At 33.2% G+C, this 16,113-nt stretch overlaps 1 protein-coding gene and 1 long non-coding RNA gene across 2 annotated transcripts in view; one reads left to right on the top strand and one right to left on the bottom strand.

The window, feature by feature from the left end:
* Positions 1-2,956, top strand: part of LOC140450176 (uncharacterized) — a 60,673-nt gene extending 57,717 nt beyond the window's left edge. The window contains exon 3 of the long non-coding RNA XR_011951980.1: positions 2,781-2,956. This is a non-coding gene — a long non-coding RNA (uncharacterized lncRNA). The remainder of the gene's footprint in view (positions 1-2,780) is intronic.
* LOC140450175 (lipase 3-like) overlaps positions 1-16,113 on the bottom strand; it is a 156,806-nt gene that overhangs the window by 97,954 nt on the left and 42,739 nt on the right. Inside the window, exon 2 of the mRNA XM_072543629.1 lies at positions 3,000-3,189. Within this exon, the coding sequence (XP_072399730.1) occupies positions 3,000-3,189 (190 nt within the window). The remainder of the gene's footprint in view (positions 1-2,999; positions 3,190-16,113) is intronic.

Raw genomic sequence — 16,113 nt, 5'->3', positions numbered from 1 at the left:
TCCACAGTTTAACCCTGCACACTCTGCAAAATGCCTGTTCAAAATCTATGAACATCTGATAACTCACGATCAAACTTTGCATTGATAGTCTACAACGATTTCTTTTGTGTATGTTTTAATTGTTTCTAGCAGAATGTTTGCGAGAACCTTGTAGGTGGTTTTTAGAAGCGTTATTCCCCGGTAGGTAATACAGGGCTTTTTTAAGACGTTTAGACGTTTCTTAAACAACTGTTTCCAGTTTAGTAAGTTTATAAGTAAAAGGACCCACGTCCATAATAAAGACTTACAAATAGATATCCTGAAATATTTTGCAGCTAATCCAAATTCATCCTTTCGGTAATGTCAGCAATTGTTACAGGTATCGACTCGAACAATTCACAAAATTTTAAAAAATATCATTGGGCCCTTTATTTGTATACAGTAGCTCAACATTTACATCCTGGAGATTATGTAAGACGTGTAGATCTTTGTGAATGTATTTTAATGAAATGCCTAGATTAAGATTTTACAAACAAAAGGCAGGTGTGGCAGATAAAAGTATTCCATCCATCTATTCAATACATATTTCCTTCTTGTTAATAGATCGTCATTATGACTTCTGCATTTTGTGGTTGCCTTGAATTCCTTTCTGTTGATGTTAAATTTCTTATTAGAATGCCCTGAATTCTTTCTCTCTGTTGAGTTTTTCTATATATTTAAGTTCCTCATTTAGGTGGTTTCATTGTTTTCTTTTGTGTATCCTCTTTTCTTCTCTTCTCTCTGTCTAGTAATTCTCTACAGTTGTTCTAGGTCGTCGGGTAAGCATCTTTCTGTAGGCTTCTTTTTGTTCTTTTGTTGCATTCTTGCATTCATCGTCAAACCAATGATTTCTACGGGAACAAATTTCTGTTCCTATTTTCTCTTTTGCTGCTGCGTCAATGTCTTCCTTTATTTTGGTCCAGTAGGAGTCTATATCTGTCTGGCATTCTTCATTTACATTTTGATTCCTTAGCCTGTTGGTGATGTTTTCAGAGTACCGTTCTGCAATTGTTGCATCTCTCAGCTTTTACATATTCCATTTCTTTTGTATCTATTTTATTTTCTTTAGTAGTATTTGAAATTCTATCCCTCAATGTTGAGATCACTAAGCAATGATCTGAGTCTATGTTTGCGTCTTTATAGCTTCTGCAGTTTATTACGTCTCTTCCATGCCTTGAATCTATTAAGATGTGATCAATCTGACTCGTTGTTCTTCCATCAGGAGAGGTCCAAGTTACCTTGGGTATTTTCTTGTCGTCTTTTAAATGTGCCTATATTTTGGGGGGAAGTTACTGCTTTTTTTTTGTAAATTGATTACTTTAAAGTTTTAATGTGAAAATTTTTAAGAAGATTGCATTTTAATGAAATATTTCACAAAGCTTTAAAAATGTGGTCCTCAAAATTGGTCAACTTTAAAACTAGTGAGAGCCGCGGAGGGGAAAGAAGCTGTTAACTGTATCTCTGTTTCTTGTTTATGGATTTCGACGTTCCTTTTTTTAATTTGTATGTACTTTTTGCGTACATTTGTATTATTTAAATAATTAGATTGTTAACTAAACCATCTAATTTGTTTAAACAATTATTTTTTCAGTTTTTTTATTTTTTTTAGGAATATTTAAGGTAATTTTTATTGTTAAAAATAAATATTTATTATTAATATGGACTTATTTAATAAGCTTCGTAAATATTTTATTTATAATAGATTTTATGATAAAAAAAAACAAATTATCCTATTCAATTATTTCTAAAAATAATATTTTAAATTTTTTAAAAAACTTTTAAACTATTTGGCCGATCGACTTAAAATTTTAATCATATTATAAGCACCACAAGGCCCAACGTTGTATGTAATATAAAGGTTATAAATTTATTTTAAAAAAGTTATAAACATTTATAGAAAACTTTGACTTATTTTGCAATTTTCTCAACAAAAAAAAGGATAGGAACATAGCGGTTTCTTAATATTGTTTTGAAGCTATTTTCTTGTGGCATTTTAAATTAATTATTATTTAAATGGGAATAAGCCACAATTAAAGGTTAAACTACGTTTATTGAAGTTTCAATTTCTACTTCGGAAATCGTTCTCAAAATACAAACATTAGTAAATTATTTATTGAAACGTCAATAAACGTACTTTAACCTTTAATTGTGACTTATTCCCATTTAAATAGTAATTAAGGATAGGAACATTTAGAAAACGGTATTTTGAAGGTTTTTATATGACTTATGATTCTTATTCTGAAATTTGTTCAAATGCTATAATTTTTGCTGATTGACGAAAAAAGCCGTTTTTTGACCTTAATTTGTCGAAAGTCCAAAAAATCGACTGCAGGAAACATTTTTTTTGTTACAGAGGTCCATACTACTTAAAACAACTGTCGTTTGCCTGACCGGTTGAGTGTCCCAAACAGGGTACTTTTTTTGCTTATTTCGGTAATATATTTTGCATTAACACTCTTTTCTGTGTTTTTGGCAGTTTTGTTTAACGCTATCTCACCTTTTACACCTAAATATTCTAAAAAATTTTGGATACTGAGTGTTTATGAGATACACAACTTAGTGTTTCAATCCTTTTTCTAAAATTATTATCTAGCTATTACTGAATTTAGTATCTGTTAAATATTTAATAATATTGTGTCATGTTCAAAAATATTTTTGTTTAATTTTTGCCAATAGTGTATTTTGTTTATAAAAATCAAATAACTTCAATATTTATTATAAATGGTTATTGAACGGCTCTTATTCTTGTCCATTTTTTTTAGGAAGAAACTATAGTATAGCCAATGACCTAGCAAAAAGGGAAGAAACATAATTTATAGAAGCTAAACAATATTGAAAATTTAAAATGTAATGTTAATTAAAAATTATGTTTCCTATATAAAAATTATTAAAACTCAATTGAACTCATAAGAAAATAATACTATTTTATAATCATGTTATTAGTAACAAACTGAGGCTACAACCGATCATTTTAACTTTACCTAAAGTATTATTCCCGTTAATTATCCAATCGGCACTGCTTCCTAATAAACCATGTTGTAAGAATACAGGTTGTCCAATAGAAGCTCCCAATTTTGGTTTTGGAATTCGATGAACTTGTAGTAAATATCCGTCCTCGGTGACAACAATATGAGTTTCAGAGGGATATCCATGTCTGGCGATTATTTGAGGCTATAATTTAAGTAATGTTAATATAACAATTTTAATATATTTAATAATAGGATGTGACCAAATTTGCGACCGTACTTATGGAGGATATATGGTGAATATGACTTAAAGTTATAATTCGAGAATTAATATCAAACGCCAAAATACGATTTTCAAGACTGAAAAACACAGCTAAAAAATATTATTTTTGAATTCTCCAAGGACCTTAATTTAAGTTTAAACCTTGTTTTATCATTTACCAATAAGTATTTTGGGTTTATTTATTTTTAAAATATTGTTTTTTAATCGTTAATGAAGCGTTTATGGCAGGACGGACGTTCGGGCTGTGGCGTATATAAGAGAGAGAGAGAGAGAGAGAGAGAGAGAGAGAGAGAGAGAGAGAGAGAGAGAGAGAGAGAGAGAGAGAGAGAAACAAGATTTATGGCACATATTTTTGATGGTTTAAATTATTATTGTATTGCTGTCGTATGCACTTCAATAGTTAAATTTTTTTAGGGTTTCTAGATCATTATGAACAAAAAGATCTGTTGTAAGTTTTCTCTAAAGTTGATCGGTTTCGAGTTTAAAGCTGAAAAAAGTGCAAAGTTACTATTTTAAAGGCTTAAAACTGCAAGTAAAAATATTATTTTTGAAATCATTAATTGCTTAAATTCAAGTTCAAGACTTCTTTTACCAACTTCTGGTGAAAATTCTGGGCTTAATTTATTTTAAAACATTGTTTTTAATTGTTAATGAACCGCTCATGGAAGGGCGAACACCCATTTCTACAATGAGAATTTAAACCAGCAAACATTTATGCCATAGATCTTGTTTCTCTGCAATTTTGCGTTTTTAAATTGTTTATAATTTGAAAACGATCAAAAATTGTTTAATAAAATTTTAACAACTTTTTACCTGGGCGACCTCTTATTTTGGTCTATTTCATGAAAGTGAATATGCAACAAAATCTCATGGGAATATTTTTCCGGGCGAACCAGAGCTTTTGGTCTGGTCTATTGTGACTAACAATTATTATGCAAAATTTCATCAAAAAATTATTTGAAGAAAATGTACATATTTTGTAGTATGTGTAAATATAAATAGTTTTAAAATATTAAATCGTAGTAAGTATTTAAATATAATTTAATGTATTTCAAATAGGTTTATACTTCAGTTTTTAAGCTATAATATCGTTTTCTTTAATTTCATTTTTCGTCATTAATTAAACGTTTATTATAACTGACTCGATATCCTCCATTCAATTACAGATGATAATGATTTCCTGCTTATGGAGTTAGCATTCATATTTTTTGAAATTTCATCTACAATACGCCCATCAAACTGTAATTTATATTGGCTCTTACGTCCAAAAACTCGGATTTCACGCAATCTTCTTTGAAATAGATATCCTGTAAACGCAGACATTTCTTTATTTTCTCCTTATTTTCAGAATTGTTTGAAACTATTTCCAACTTCCTGAAGTGATATAATGCATTATACATTACCACAATTTTTTTGGAAAAATTTGAAAAAATTTAGTTAACCAATTTTCATGATAATCTGCTATATTTTTCTTTGCTAAAAAAGTTGCTTTGGCACCAGTAACAACTCCATTTTACTTATAGCTATAAGCTATAAGTTATATACTATAAGCTTATAAGTTCCTAGTGAGTCCAGGAACATATGCGTCCCTATGTAAAGACACGGAAGTGTTTGTACATCTATAATTGACACAATAACCAATATTTACCACTGATTCGTCCAGATATGCAGGGTTGTTAATTTTCTTCCTGAAATATGAATTTTTTGTAAATACCGATAATGCGAAGACGTAATTTCGGATTTTTCTATCAATATACCCTTTCTGTCCCTTTTTCTGTACACTAATGCGATGTCCATAATTAGTCATGAAGTGTAGCTCTATAAAAATTAGGTACTAGTTTGTCTTTATTTATTGCTTTAAAAACAGTATTTATTTTAGAGATGTATTCTTACTAAAAAATGTTTAAAACTTTGTTTCTTCTTCCTTCTTCATAGATTTTATCGCGCGATAATAAAGTCAAATTTTCCAAACAAACGATTAGGTAATTACTGCAATGTTATCACTAATTATAAGTTTATTTGATACAGTTATTACTACGTTCCATTCTAAAATTGTTGATTATCTGTAAGTGATGGATTTAACTGTTACTTGATGGAAATTAATTTTATATATCAATATAACACTGAAAATTTTGATTCACCACCAGAGAAAAAACTCAGTACCTTCTGCTCGATTATATATACAGGCAAAATATCAACAAAAATAGCCAAACACATAAAAAAAGGAATAACACCAGCTTTTAGAACAAACAACATCTCAGGCAAAACACTTACACAGTGGTGTATACAAACTTAACTGTGACGACTGTCCAAAAATTTACATCGGACAAACTGGTACAACTTTTAACAAACGTATAGCAGAACATAAAAGGGTTTTCAATCATAGAAAAACAGATTTTGCATACGCATTTCGCCTCCTAGATTATAATAATTCTTTTAATGACGAATTTCAAATTCTTCACATCAAAAATAAAGGCTTTAAACTATCTTTATTAGAATCTATGGAAATTAACAAATTAAAAAACACAGACGTAATTCTGAATGACCAACTTGAGACAAACAGTTCTCCCCTCCTCAACCTATTCCAATAAAGACTATACAGTGTAAACACATACCAAACATTCCTGTACGAGACGTTGAAGAAGCAGGTCACTGGCAACATCCCCACTTCTAAACAACGTCGGCGGGAATTTTGAGAGAGTTTTAACTCTGAAGATAGCAGTACATAGTTCGTCTTAGGAAGTAGTCGTCCGACAAACCAAGAAGCCCGGTGATAGTCAAATAAAATTCGAAAGTACGGGGTTTCAGTAGAATATACTGGCCCCGGAAATTGTCCTTTTATTTAGGCAAAATCACAGGGTAAAAGGCGAGAAGGACGCACTATACATTTCGCTACAGACGTCCAACGAGGGACCATTTAGCAGCGTGGCAAAACGCGCGGTGAGTAAGGCCATTTTCAAGTTTAGTGGAGTGCACGTTAGTAGAACAAGCCTTTTTTTCAGGGGGTTTTTACCGCCCCCTGGCTTCCGTGAGGCTGCGGAGCCTACTAGCGGTCTGCACGATACAATTAAATTCCCTTTGTAATGCCTGGTTCAACCAGGTTTGCCTTTTCCTCCCGGTCTGTGACTAGATCACAGACCACGGCAATGCCTACCAACCCATATGCCCCCTTAATCCAAAACGATCCGGAACCAGAACACGATTTCAATTCTTATAACCCTTACTCTTCAGCTCAAGAGCTAGTCAACCTTCAAACGGAGATTTTAACTCTTTAAACTCGCTTCAACATTAAGCGTAGGGAGATAGAGTTAAATGACCCTAACCACCCAATGCTTAACAAAATCGACTCAGAATATCCTCCTCTACCCTCTTCTCACAGAAAATTATCTATTTCCAAGCCCAATCAATCAAACAAACAACCAATATCAGTCCCCCAAATTCAAAATCAACAACAATCGGCCCCAAAAAACCCTCAGCCCCTCAAACCACGACTCCCTCTACATCTCAAATCCAACCGAACACCTCCAAATTACAACCTCAACCTACAACATCCAAAACGTTCGCCAATGCCACTAAGGCACCCTCAACCTCCAGACCAAGAACTAACCCAAATATCACTCCATCAATTCCATCAATAAAAAGATACACTCACTAAAAGCACTAAGCCATGGTATAGCACATCTAAGAACACTACATTCCTTAAACTCCGAGGAAATGCAATTAAAAGTTCACAAAGCCACAGGGCAAACTCAGATCAAAATAACGTCAAGAAGTCACAATTCCTCTAATCAAGCCCCAAAACCCACCAACTATCTATTCCTCATTGTGAACGTTTCATACGATTACTCTGAGGAAGAAATCAAACAAATTCTAATCGATCAAGAAATTCCTGTCTCCAGACTGTGGAGAGTAAAATCTGCACAGACTGGAAAAGACACTCGCCTATTCAAAGTCCTGACTCCCTCATCTGAGAAATATTCTCATGTGTTAAATTACGGCATCCCTATTGATGGACTCATCCATTACACCGAGCTCCCTCACGGAGCAAATCCCGCAATTCCCACCGCTAAATACTGCAGCAAATGCTGTACAAACGGCCACTCCATCTCCGAATGCCGCCACAGAACCTTCGTCTGCCCTAACTGCGGACAGAGCCATAAATTAGGGATGGCGGTTTTTGACAAAACACCGGTTTTCGGTTATACCGGTTTTTTTTGCTTACGGTTTAACCTCGCGGTTATAACCGGCCAAAAAAAACCGGTTTTTGGAAAAACCGGTTTTCGGTTTTTTTAATCCAATAGTTACAAAGTTACATTTACAATGCACTTTAGTTTGCGATACTTCATTCGACTCGATATCAATATGATCAAAATTAGAACTATCGAAAGAACATCAATATCAATATAAATAAAACACAATTTTTAATAAAACCATTTTATTCTATTAATTATTATATTTATTTATTATTTTATTATTAATTATGATTATGATTATTATGATTATTATTAAATATAATATAGCGTAAGATTAATATATACATATTGCAATAATATACAATAAAAGAATATGAAGTAATATTTTAAGTAAAAAAGTATAGGTTAGAAGGTTACAGATAGGTTATATTATATGAAATGGATTTAGCATTATGTTGGCCAGTATTTTTCATGAAGCCTATTAAGAAAAACTCGTTCATATAATATATTGGTCGGTTAAGCGGCTTCTCTCATCTGACACAATATCATTCAATGATGACAGAAGTCTCTCTGATGCCACCGAACTTCCGACCAACGACATGTATTTTTTTAGCTATAAAAGCCAAGCCTGGCATACAGGTTCTGTTCTGATCCCAGAATGAAAACGGATAACTTGGCAGCACAGGCCGCTGCAGATATAGAGTCAGTTCATTTGAAAAAGAACTTTGAATCTGTGTGTCCTGAGAACTTGAACTTAAACCACTGTTCACCAACTCCAGATCGTGTGAAGACCAAAGAGGGTTTGATTTTATACTCACTTTGGCTTCTTCATTCTGGAAAGAGCAGGAAGGAGAAAGTTTTCCGATTTCGGTAAGTTACGTCCTAACTTCCGAGCCTAAATTGGATGAGACTGTCTCCGCTATATACGGATTCAGATATAGTTTTTTGTACCTCGGGTCCGTGATTGTAGCATGGCAAAGCAGGGGATTTCGTAAAAGCCTAGTGCCCCTCTCTTGAAGGCTGGTTATAAGCTTTTGGCATAACTTTTGAGCTGTACTAAGGTTTGGCTTGAGGTTTCTTAAAAATCTTTCGATAATAGACACAAGGGGGATAACAAGGCTAGCAGTAATGTACTGGGAACCCGAGATCTTCTTTGTGGCCTCATCGAAAGGCGATAAAATGCTTACAATTTCAGTGATTAGTTTTATATCTGAATCAGAAATCATCCTTGGTGCTTTTTTAATTGAGGGATCTGCCAATATTGCAGCTATATATGGGGACATTAGTGTAAATCTTTTAAGCATATGGTAGACAGAATTCCATCTGGTTGTAGTCAGATGTAGAGAGCAGTAAACCAAAATTATTATACTACTGCTCAACAGAGAGCGCTAAAATAATTCAGGTTCTATTGTCAATGAATATAATGAGAGTAGACTATAATATACAATTAATGTATTCGATTAATGATGCAAATTTAATTTACCATTTAAAAATATAATCCTCTAAAATACCCACCAATTTTCCTCTCCTCCCAAACCCAAAAAATTCCCCACCCCAACCATTTCAACTTATAAAAAATTTCCCAGACTCTTTCAAATGGGATTTAAAAAAAAATAATATGAACATAAATATTTTACTTAAAAATAAATTGAATAATGCAATTCATCTTTTATTTTTACTACCATCAAAAAAAAATTATCATGTATTACTTTTAACACGTTTGTATATTTGTATAATAGGTACATTTTAACCTTTTAACTCATTTAATATTTCCTGTATGTGTGTATCGTTTTGAAAACGTAGGGAAATCCTTGGAGATTCGTATTCGTAATCGGTAATTCGATATTTATAGTCAGAACACTATTTTTGGTAATCAGAAACAACTAGAAACAACCATTCACCCACTTTCAATGTCAAGAGTCAAGAGTGAAAAATATATGATGTAAAAGATCACTTCTTATGTAAATATTATGATTACAAATACCTTTTCAACGAAATATTATAATAAAACTTAATTGTTTCTGGCTGATGAGAGTTTGCACTTTCAGTTTGCTTCTGTATTTATAAAATAAAATAAAATTTGAATTATGGTTTTGTTTGGAATAATTACTTGAAAATAATAATTATGATTGGGATCCAAAAAAATACCTAACCTAATCATAATCACCGTAAAAACCTAATAACCGGTTTTTACTTTAAAAATAAAACACCGGTTATAACCGGGACAAAAAAATAACCGATAAAACCGGTTATTGCGAAGTAAAAAAACCGGTTTTCGGTTAAAACCGGTAGGTTTTTCCCATCCCTACCATAAATCCAGTGAATGTCCTACTCCTTCCAACCCTAAATGCCCGAACTGCGGAGGCGAGCACCCTGCATATTCCAACAAATGTCCGAAAAGGCAAGAGAAACCCACCGATTCCCGTCAAACTCAACCCCTATCGATCGAAAGATCAACTCCTCCCTTTGACCTTACCACCGACCTCAAAAACACGATAAAACTTAGCACTCTGGTGCTCCTAAATATCCTACCGGAAAGAAGAGACCTCATAACTTCAATCACAAGCTCCGTGATTGATAAAATATTAGTATATTATTAGTATTGTCTGGTCACAGCAACAATGTCGATATCACATTCCACCCTAACTTCTAAACACACTGTTAACCTTTAACTACGGGCTACGGTGTACTCAGTACACCAGTCGCACTAAATTGGCCGCTATTTCTGATAAGCACTGGTTGCGCACGTGTCCCTCTACCTAACCTATCTCTGATGTGTCAGCTATAAACCTCAACAGTTGTAAAATTGATGCTGCAGAGATGACGGTTGGAAAAATTCAGGAGAAGTTTACCAGTGTTGTATGTAGTACACCAAGCACCTAGTTATGTAAGTAAATTTTGTGAGATTTATATTACGTTTATCTACTAAAAAATAGCATTATTAATGTATAGCGACTTACATGTAACAAAAGCTAGACATTTTGCAACGTTTTGAATAAAAGAATTTGTAATTTGTTATTAAAATTTTAATAAAACTTTCATTTTATTATAATTAAACTAGTTTTATGATAATACATTTGATCAAATATTTTATTTTAGCATTTTCTCATAACTTAATATACCGTTATCTATTTGGATATTTGTGAGTACCTATTATTGGACTATTTAACGACCTTCTAGTTGTTTTTGTGGTCTTGTTTTTTCATGTTCTTTCTTCCATAGCAATACGGTCATGTCTCTTTGAAATATTAATTAGAAATAAATAATAAAAATTACAAACGTTGCATCTATATATTTCTCGTAACGTTTATAAATCGAGAGGTACTACAAAATATTTACTTTGCAGGGATCGTGTACCAGTAAGAAATCCCCAAAAACTCTCAGAAGATGAACTTAGAGCTATGGCTCAAGCTATATTTGAGGAAGAATCTGATGAAGATGTTGGTGGAGACCCAGATACTTCAGACGACGAGCTAATAGAAAAAACGGAGCACGACACTGAATCAGAAGTTGATCTGAATGACGAAAATCAATATACGATTGACTCGGACACAAACAGTAACATTGAAAACAGTTCAGATCTTGATGAAGACAATGATTATTTTATAGCAAAAGACAGAAAAACTAAATGGTATAAGAAATCTCTTAGCAAATTTACTAAAACTCCTTCAAAAAATATTGTCAAGATATTTCCTGGGCCAACAGTTTGTGCGAGAGATGTTACTACGGAACTAAGTGCTTTTGAAAAACTCTTTACAAATGAAATCATAGAAAATATAGTTGAATGTACAAATTTGCAGATTGCAAAAATGCGATTAAATTATGAACGGCCAAGACGGGCTAAAGATACGACTAAACAGGAAATCATGGCATTACTAGGATTATTATTTCTTGCAGGGACTAAAAAACAAAATCATACACACTTCCTTGAATTGTGGACAAAAGATGGTACCGGCTCAGAAATCTTTCGAGCCTGTATGAGCGCAGATCGATTTTTATTTTTGCTTGCTGCTCTTAGGTTTGACAACAAAGATACTCGAAAGGACCGAAAATCAATTGACAAACTTGCTGCCATTCGCTTTACTCTTGATACGTTTATGAAAAACTGTAGCAGCAACTATTCCTTGGGAGAAGAAATGACTATCGATGAAATGTTAATACCTTTTAGAGGTAGATGCAACTTTGTGCAATACATTCCAAGTAAACCTGCAAAGTATGGCTTAAAAGTGTTTGTGTTATGTGTCGCGCAGAGCTTTTATGTCACCAATTTTGAGGTGTATTGTGGTCAACAACCGGAAGGGCCCTACAAAAAATCTAACACACCAACGGATATTACCCATCGCCTGCTTCAACCTTGGAAAGGTAAAAACCGTAATTTAACATGCTACAATTGGTATAAGAGTTATCCGTTGGCAATTGACCTTTTGAAGGAAAAGATAACGATGGTTGGCACACTTAAACAAAATAAAAGGGAACTACCTCCAGAGTTTTTACCAAGAAAAAACACACAATTGGATCATCCACTTTTGGTTTTCAAAAAGAAGTTACCATTGTATCCTACACACCAAAAAAAGTAAAGCTGTCATTCTCCTATCTACCATGCACAGTAATTCTACAGTAGATCCCGAAACAGGAAAACCAATGATAATTTTAGACTATAATTCACATAAAGGAGGCGTAGACACTGTAGACAAAATGTGCAGTACCTATTCGGTATCCCGAAGAACACGAAGATGGCCAATGGCATTGTTTTTTCAACTCCTGAATATTGCCGGAATTAACAGCCAGATCCTGTACAATGCTGCCAACATCGACAATCCTCAAAAATATAAAAAAGTTTTTCTAAAAGAATTATCATTGGCATTGATAAGACCTCATCTTTCTGAGAGGGCGGAAATACAGAGTTTGCCTCTGGATTTAAAAATATTCTTGAAGAAATACAAAAACGTACAAGACGACCACGATGAAGAACCACCAGCAAAAAAACGGGGGAGGTGCCATTGTTGTGGAAGGAGCAAAAATAGAGTTACAACAATATCTTGCAACAAATGTAATAGAATGGTTTGTAAAGAGCACTCTGTTACAATTTGTGCAAATTGTAATTTAGTAGAAGCAAACGAGGAAGAAAACGAAAGTGAATAGCACACATATTCTCAAATATGTTTATTTGTGAATGATTATTTACTCCTAGTTTTTAGATTTATATACTAGTTTTATAATATTTTTAATGTTAAGCTAATACACAAGAATCTCAAGAAGGTTATTTTTAGAGAAAAAGAAGTGGTTGAGTTTTTGTTCTTATATTTGTTGCTAATCTTTATATTTTCGTTATGTATTATTTTTTATGTTAAGACATTCTCTTAAATATATGCCTACATTTATTATATACAATATATGTACTAAACATACCTAGTTGTGGCTTTCATTTGCGTTTTTAGTCGGTGGTGTACAGAATACACCGCGCACGTAGTTATGACTAATGGAGGGGCGCCCGTAGTTAAAGGTTAATGGATTTCACAATCGGTGCAGTTGATTGCCAAGGGATCTCTAAAAAGAGACCCCAAATCAAACATATCCTGCAAAATCATAACATACAAATCCTCGCCATTACTGACACACTTTGTCGAAACACTCCGACTTTTGCAGGATATACAACAATATTTCGAAGCCGTTGTCAGGTTTCCCGTGGGAATGGTATCCTTATCAAACACGGACTACCATATTCCCCCCACGTATTTCCACAAAACGTCCATCCACCCAACGTGGACTTCCTGGCAATTGATCTGCATCTCCCAAACAACCAAACCCTTACGATAATCTCTTACTACAGGCATCCAGCGAGCCCGCTCTCTCTAGAACTTTCAGAGTATTTCTCTACTCTAAATAAAGCAATCCTTATAGGCGACCTGAACTGTAGACATACCCAATTCGGTGATCATTTTGCAAATCCAGAAGGCATCAGATTAACTGACATACTTCTAGACCTTCCAATTATAAGAATCACCAATACTGATTACACGTTTTTGAACGCAAATGGGGCATCTATCGTGGACCACATCATTGTTACAGGTAGCGTGATACATAGGTTCGACGATCGATGCCACATAGGCGACACAATAACGTCCGACCATCTTCCGATATTAGTTAATTCTGATATCATGTCACCTCAAATCCCACCTCCCCCAAAACAAATAAGAGATTATCGTCACGCAAACTGGCCACAATTCAAAAACTTCATAACTAATAATTAGACTTAGGCAAATATGCAAATAAAAAAGTATAAAATATGCGCATAAATATGCAGTATTTTATGCAAAAATATGCAGTATTTTATGCAAAATATGCATATTTATCTAGAAAATATGCATGTAATAAAAATATTTAGAAAATTTTTTTATTTACAAAAATACTTACAATGTTATAAATACATAACATATACAATTATTTGAACATATAAATATTAGTTTGAATTGTGGTAACAAGAGATTATCAAGTGATGTTCAAAATTTTCTAATAAAAACTGATGGCTTCTATATATCTGAATACATATACATATAGTATTTGTAAATAGAAAAACTTCTTTCGACATCAACTAATGTAACTGGGGCATTTTTCAAATTTACTATAATAGATGGTTCTAAATTAAGTGGTTCGGAAAATTTCCCAGCTAGTACTTGAACTACTTCAGAAAGAACCTGGTAAGCACTATTTTTTTTATGGTTACTTTAAATTTTTGAAAAATTCCCTTTCCAATAGTACCTTTAACGTTTTGACATAATGACTCAAATTCTTTTATTAAAACTGTAACCTCTAACAATGATAATCTAAAGGATACTAATTGAGTTATAGTTGTCGGGACAAAACTATAATTTAATTTTATGAATGACAGTTGCTGTTCTTCTTCTTCTTCTTTGAGTGCCGTTTCTATCGGAGATTGGATATCATTAGGGCGATTCTAATTTTATTTACTGCCGTTTTGAATAATTCGTTAGTCATACAGCCAAACCACTCTCTTAAATTTCTCATCCAGGACATTCTTCTACGTCTGGATTTCTGCGTCCTTGGATTTTTCCTTTATTCCCAACAGTTGCTGTTGGAGAATGTTATTTTGGAAGGTTTGCTTAGCTTCCAATAAAAATTGGCAACTATATATATATTTAGGGATTCTACAGTATTCACTGCCTTCCCTCGCTCAACCGTTTCCATCTCTCTCTGTTATTCCATTCTCCATCGTTTAGGCCTCTCTTACTCATGGCGTCGTCTACTTCGTTCCTCCAGGATTTTCGGGGTCGTCCTCTTTTCCTCCTTCCTATGGGGCTCCATTCGCTTATTCTCTTTATCCATCTGCTGTCGCTAGTTCTTCTTACATGTCCATACCACTTTAATCTTTTTTGTTCTATATATGTTGGCATATATATGTATTGGCAACTATCATCCGTTAAAAGGTTAATTATTATTTTTTTAATCAATGAAATGATCAGCATAGAAATTATCTGCTTCCAACCATGTTCCCCAACGTGTTAAAATGGGTTGCAGTGGCAGTGGAATAGCAGGAAGCATATCTCTGTATTATTGTATTCTTAAAGGTGATTTCAGGAATACCTTTTTGATTCTCGCTATTAAACTGTTAACTAGTGGAAATTTTTTTCTTACTTCCTTCGCAACTCTGTTTATTCCATGCGCTAAACAAGTGACATGTATTAAGTTTGGATAAAATATTTTTAAATTTTTGTTCTGCTTTCACCATATATGGTGCGACATCAGATAAAATAAGCAATAATTTATCATTAGGCATAGCAGAAGGAAGAAAAAAGTTTGCTTACAGGAAATTAAATACGATTTTGGAAAGGTTTCATCGCTAAGTACACCAATCAATAAGTGCACAATATATCTTCCTGACGAGTCAGTGGTCTCGTTCACACATATGTAAAAGTAATTATTACCTATTTCGTCTTTTATGTTGTGGATAACTGAGGAGTATAACAATGACATTATTTCTCTTTAGAGTTCGTTCACTGGAAATGTTTTGTTTGCAATATTTTTTTAAAAAAGAACTAAAGTTTTTATTATATAATTTTGAAAGCGGTATATTAGAAGATACTAATCCACGACACAAATCTTCGTCAAAAGTTTCTTATTTGGTTTGTTTTTTGAAACTTGACTGAAAGCACTTGGACACTGAAAGTTGATATTTTTCACCTAATGTGGTTTTTACTTTTTTAGCTAAATGTTTCGCGGTTCTGACATGCTGATCTATTAGAATTTTTTTTTTTAGATCAAATCTAAAAAAGAATATAAATATTCTATAGTTGTACCAAATACATATACTCAGTTAATTACTCAGAAATACCTCAGTTAATCCTACAAGGGAAGATCGAAGGTAGGAGAGGAGCCGGCCGCAAACAATTATCCTGGTTAAGAAATATTAAGGAATGGACAGGAATACACAATACAGGCGAGCTGTGTCACGCCGCCAAGAACAGAATTCTAGTAATGAGATAGTCGCCTACGCACTTTGGTGTATGGCATGTGAAGAAGAAGAAGTTGAACCAATTTTTAAAATCTAAGATTGTAGAAATAAACTAAAATAATTAATATATTTAAATTAAATCAAATAAAAAACGGTATCAATAAAAAATATCAAGAAATGACT

This window comes from Diabrotica undecimpunctata, chromosome 9, assembly GCF_040954645.1.
Source record: "Diabrotica undecimpunctata isolate CICGRU chromosome 9, icDiaUnde3, whole genome shotgun sequence".
Classification (NCBI taxonomy): Eukaryota; Metazoa; Arthropoda; class Insecta; order Coleoptera; family Chrysomelidae; genus Diabrotica; species Diabrotica undecimpunctata.
The sequence above is the reverse complement of the archived record's forward strand: the minus strand, read 5'-3'. Positions and strand labels throughout refer to the sequence as shown.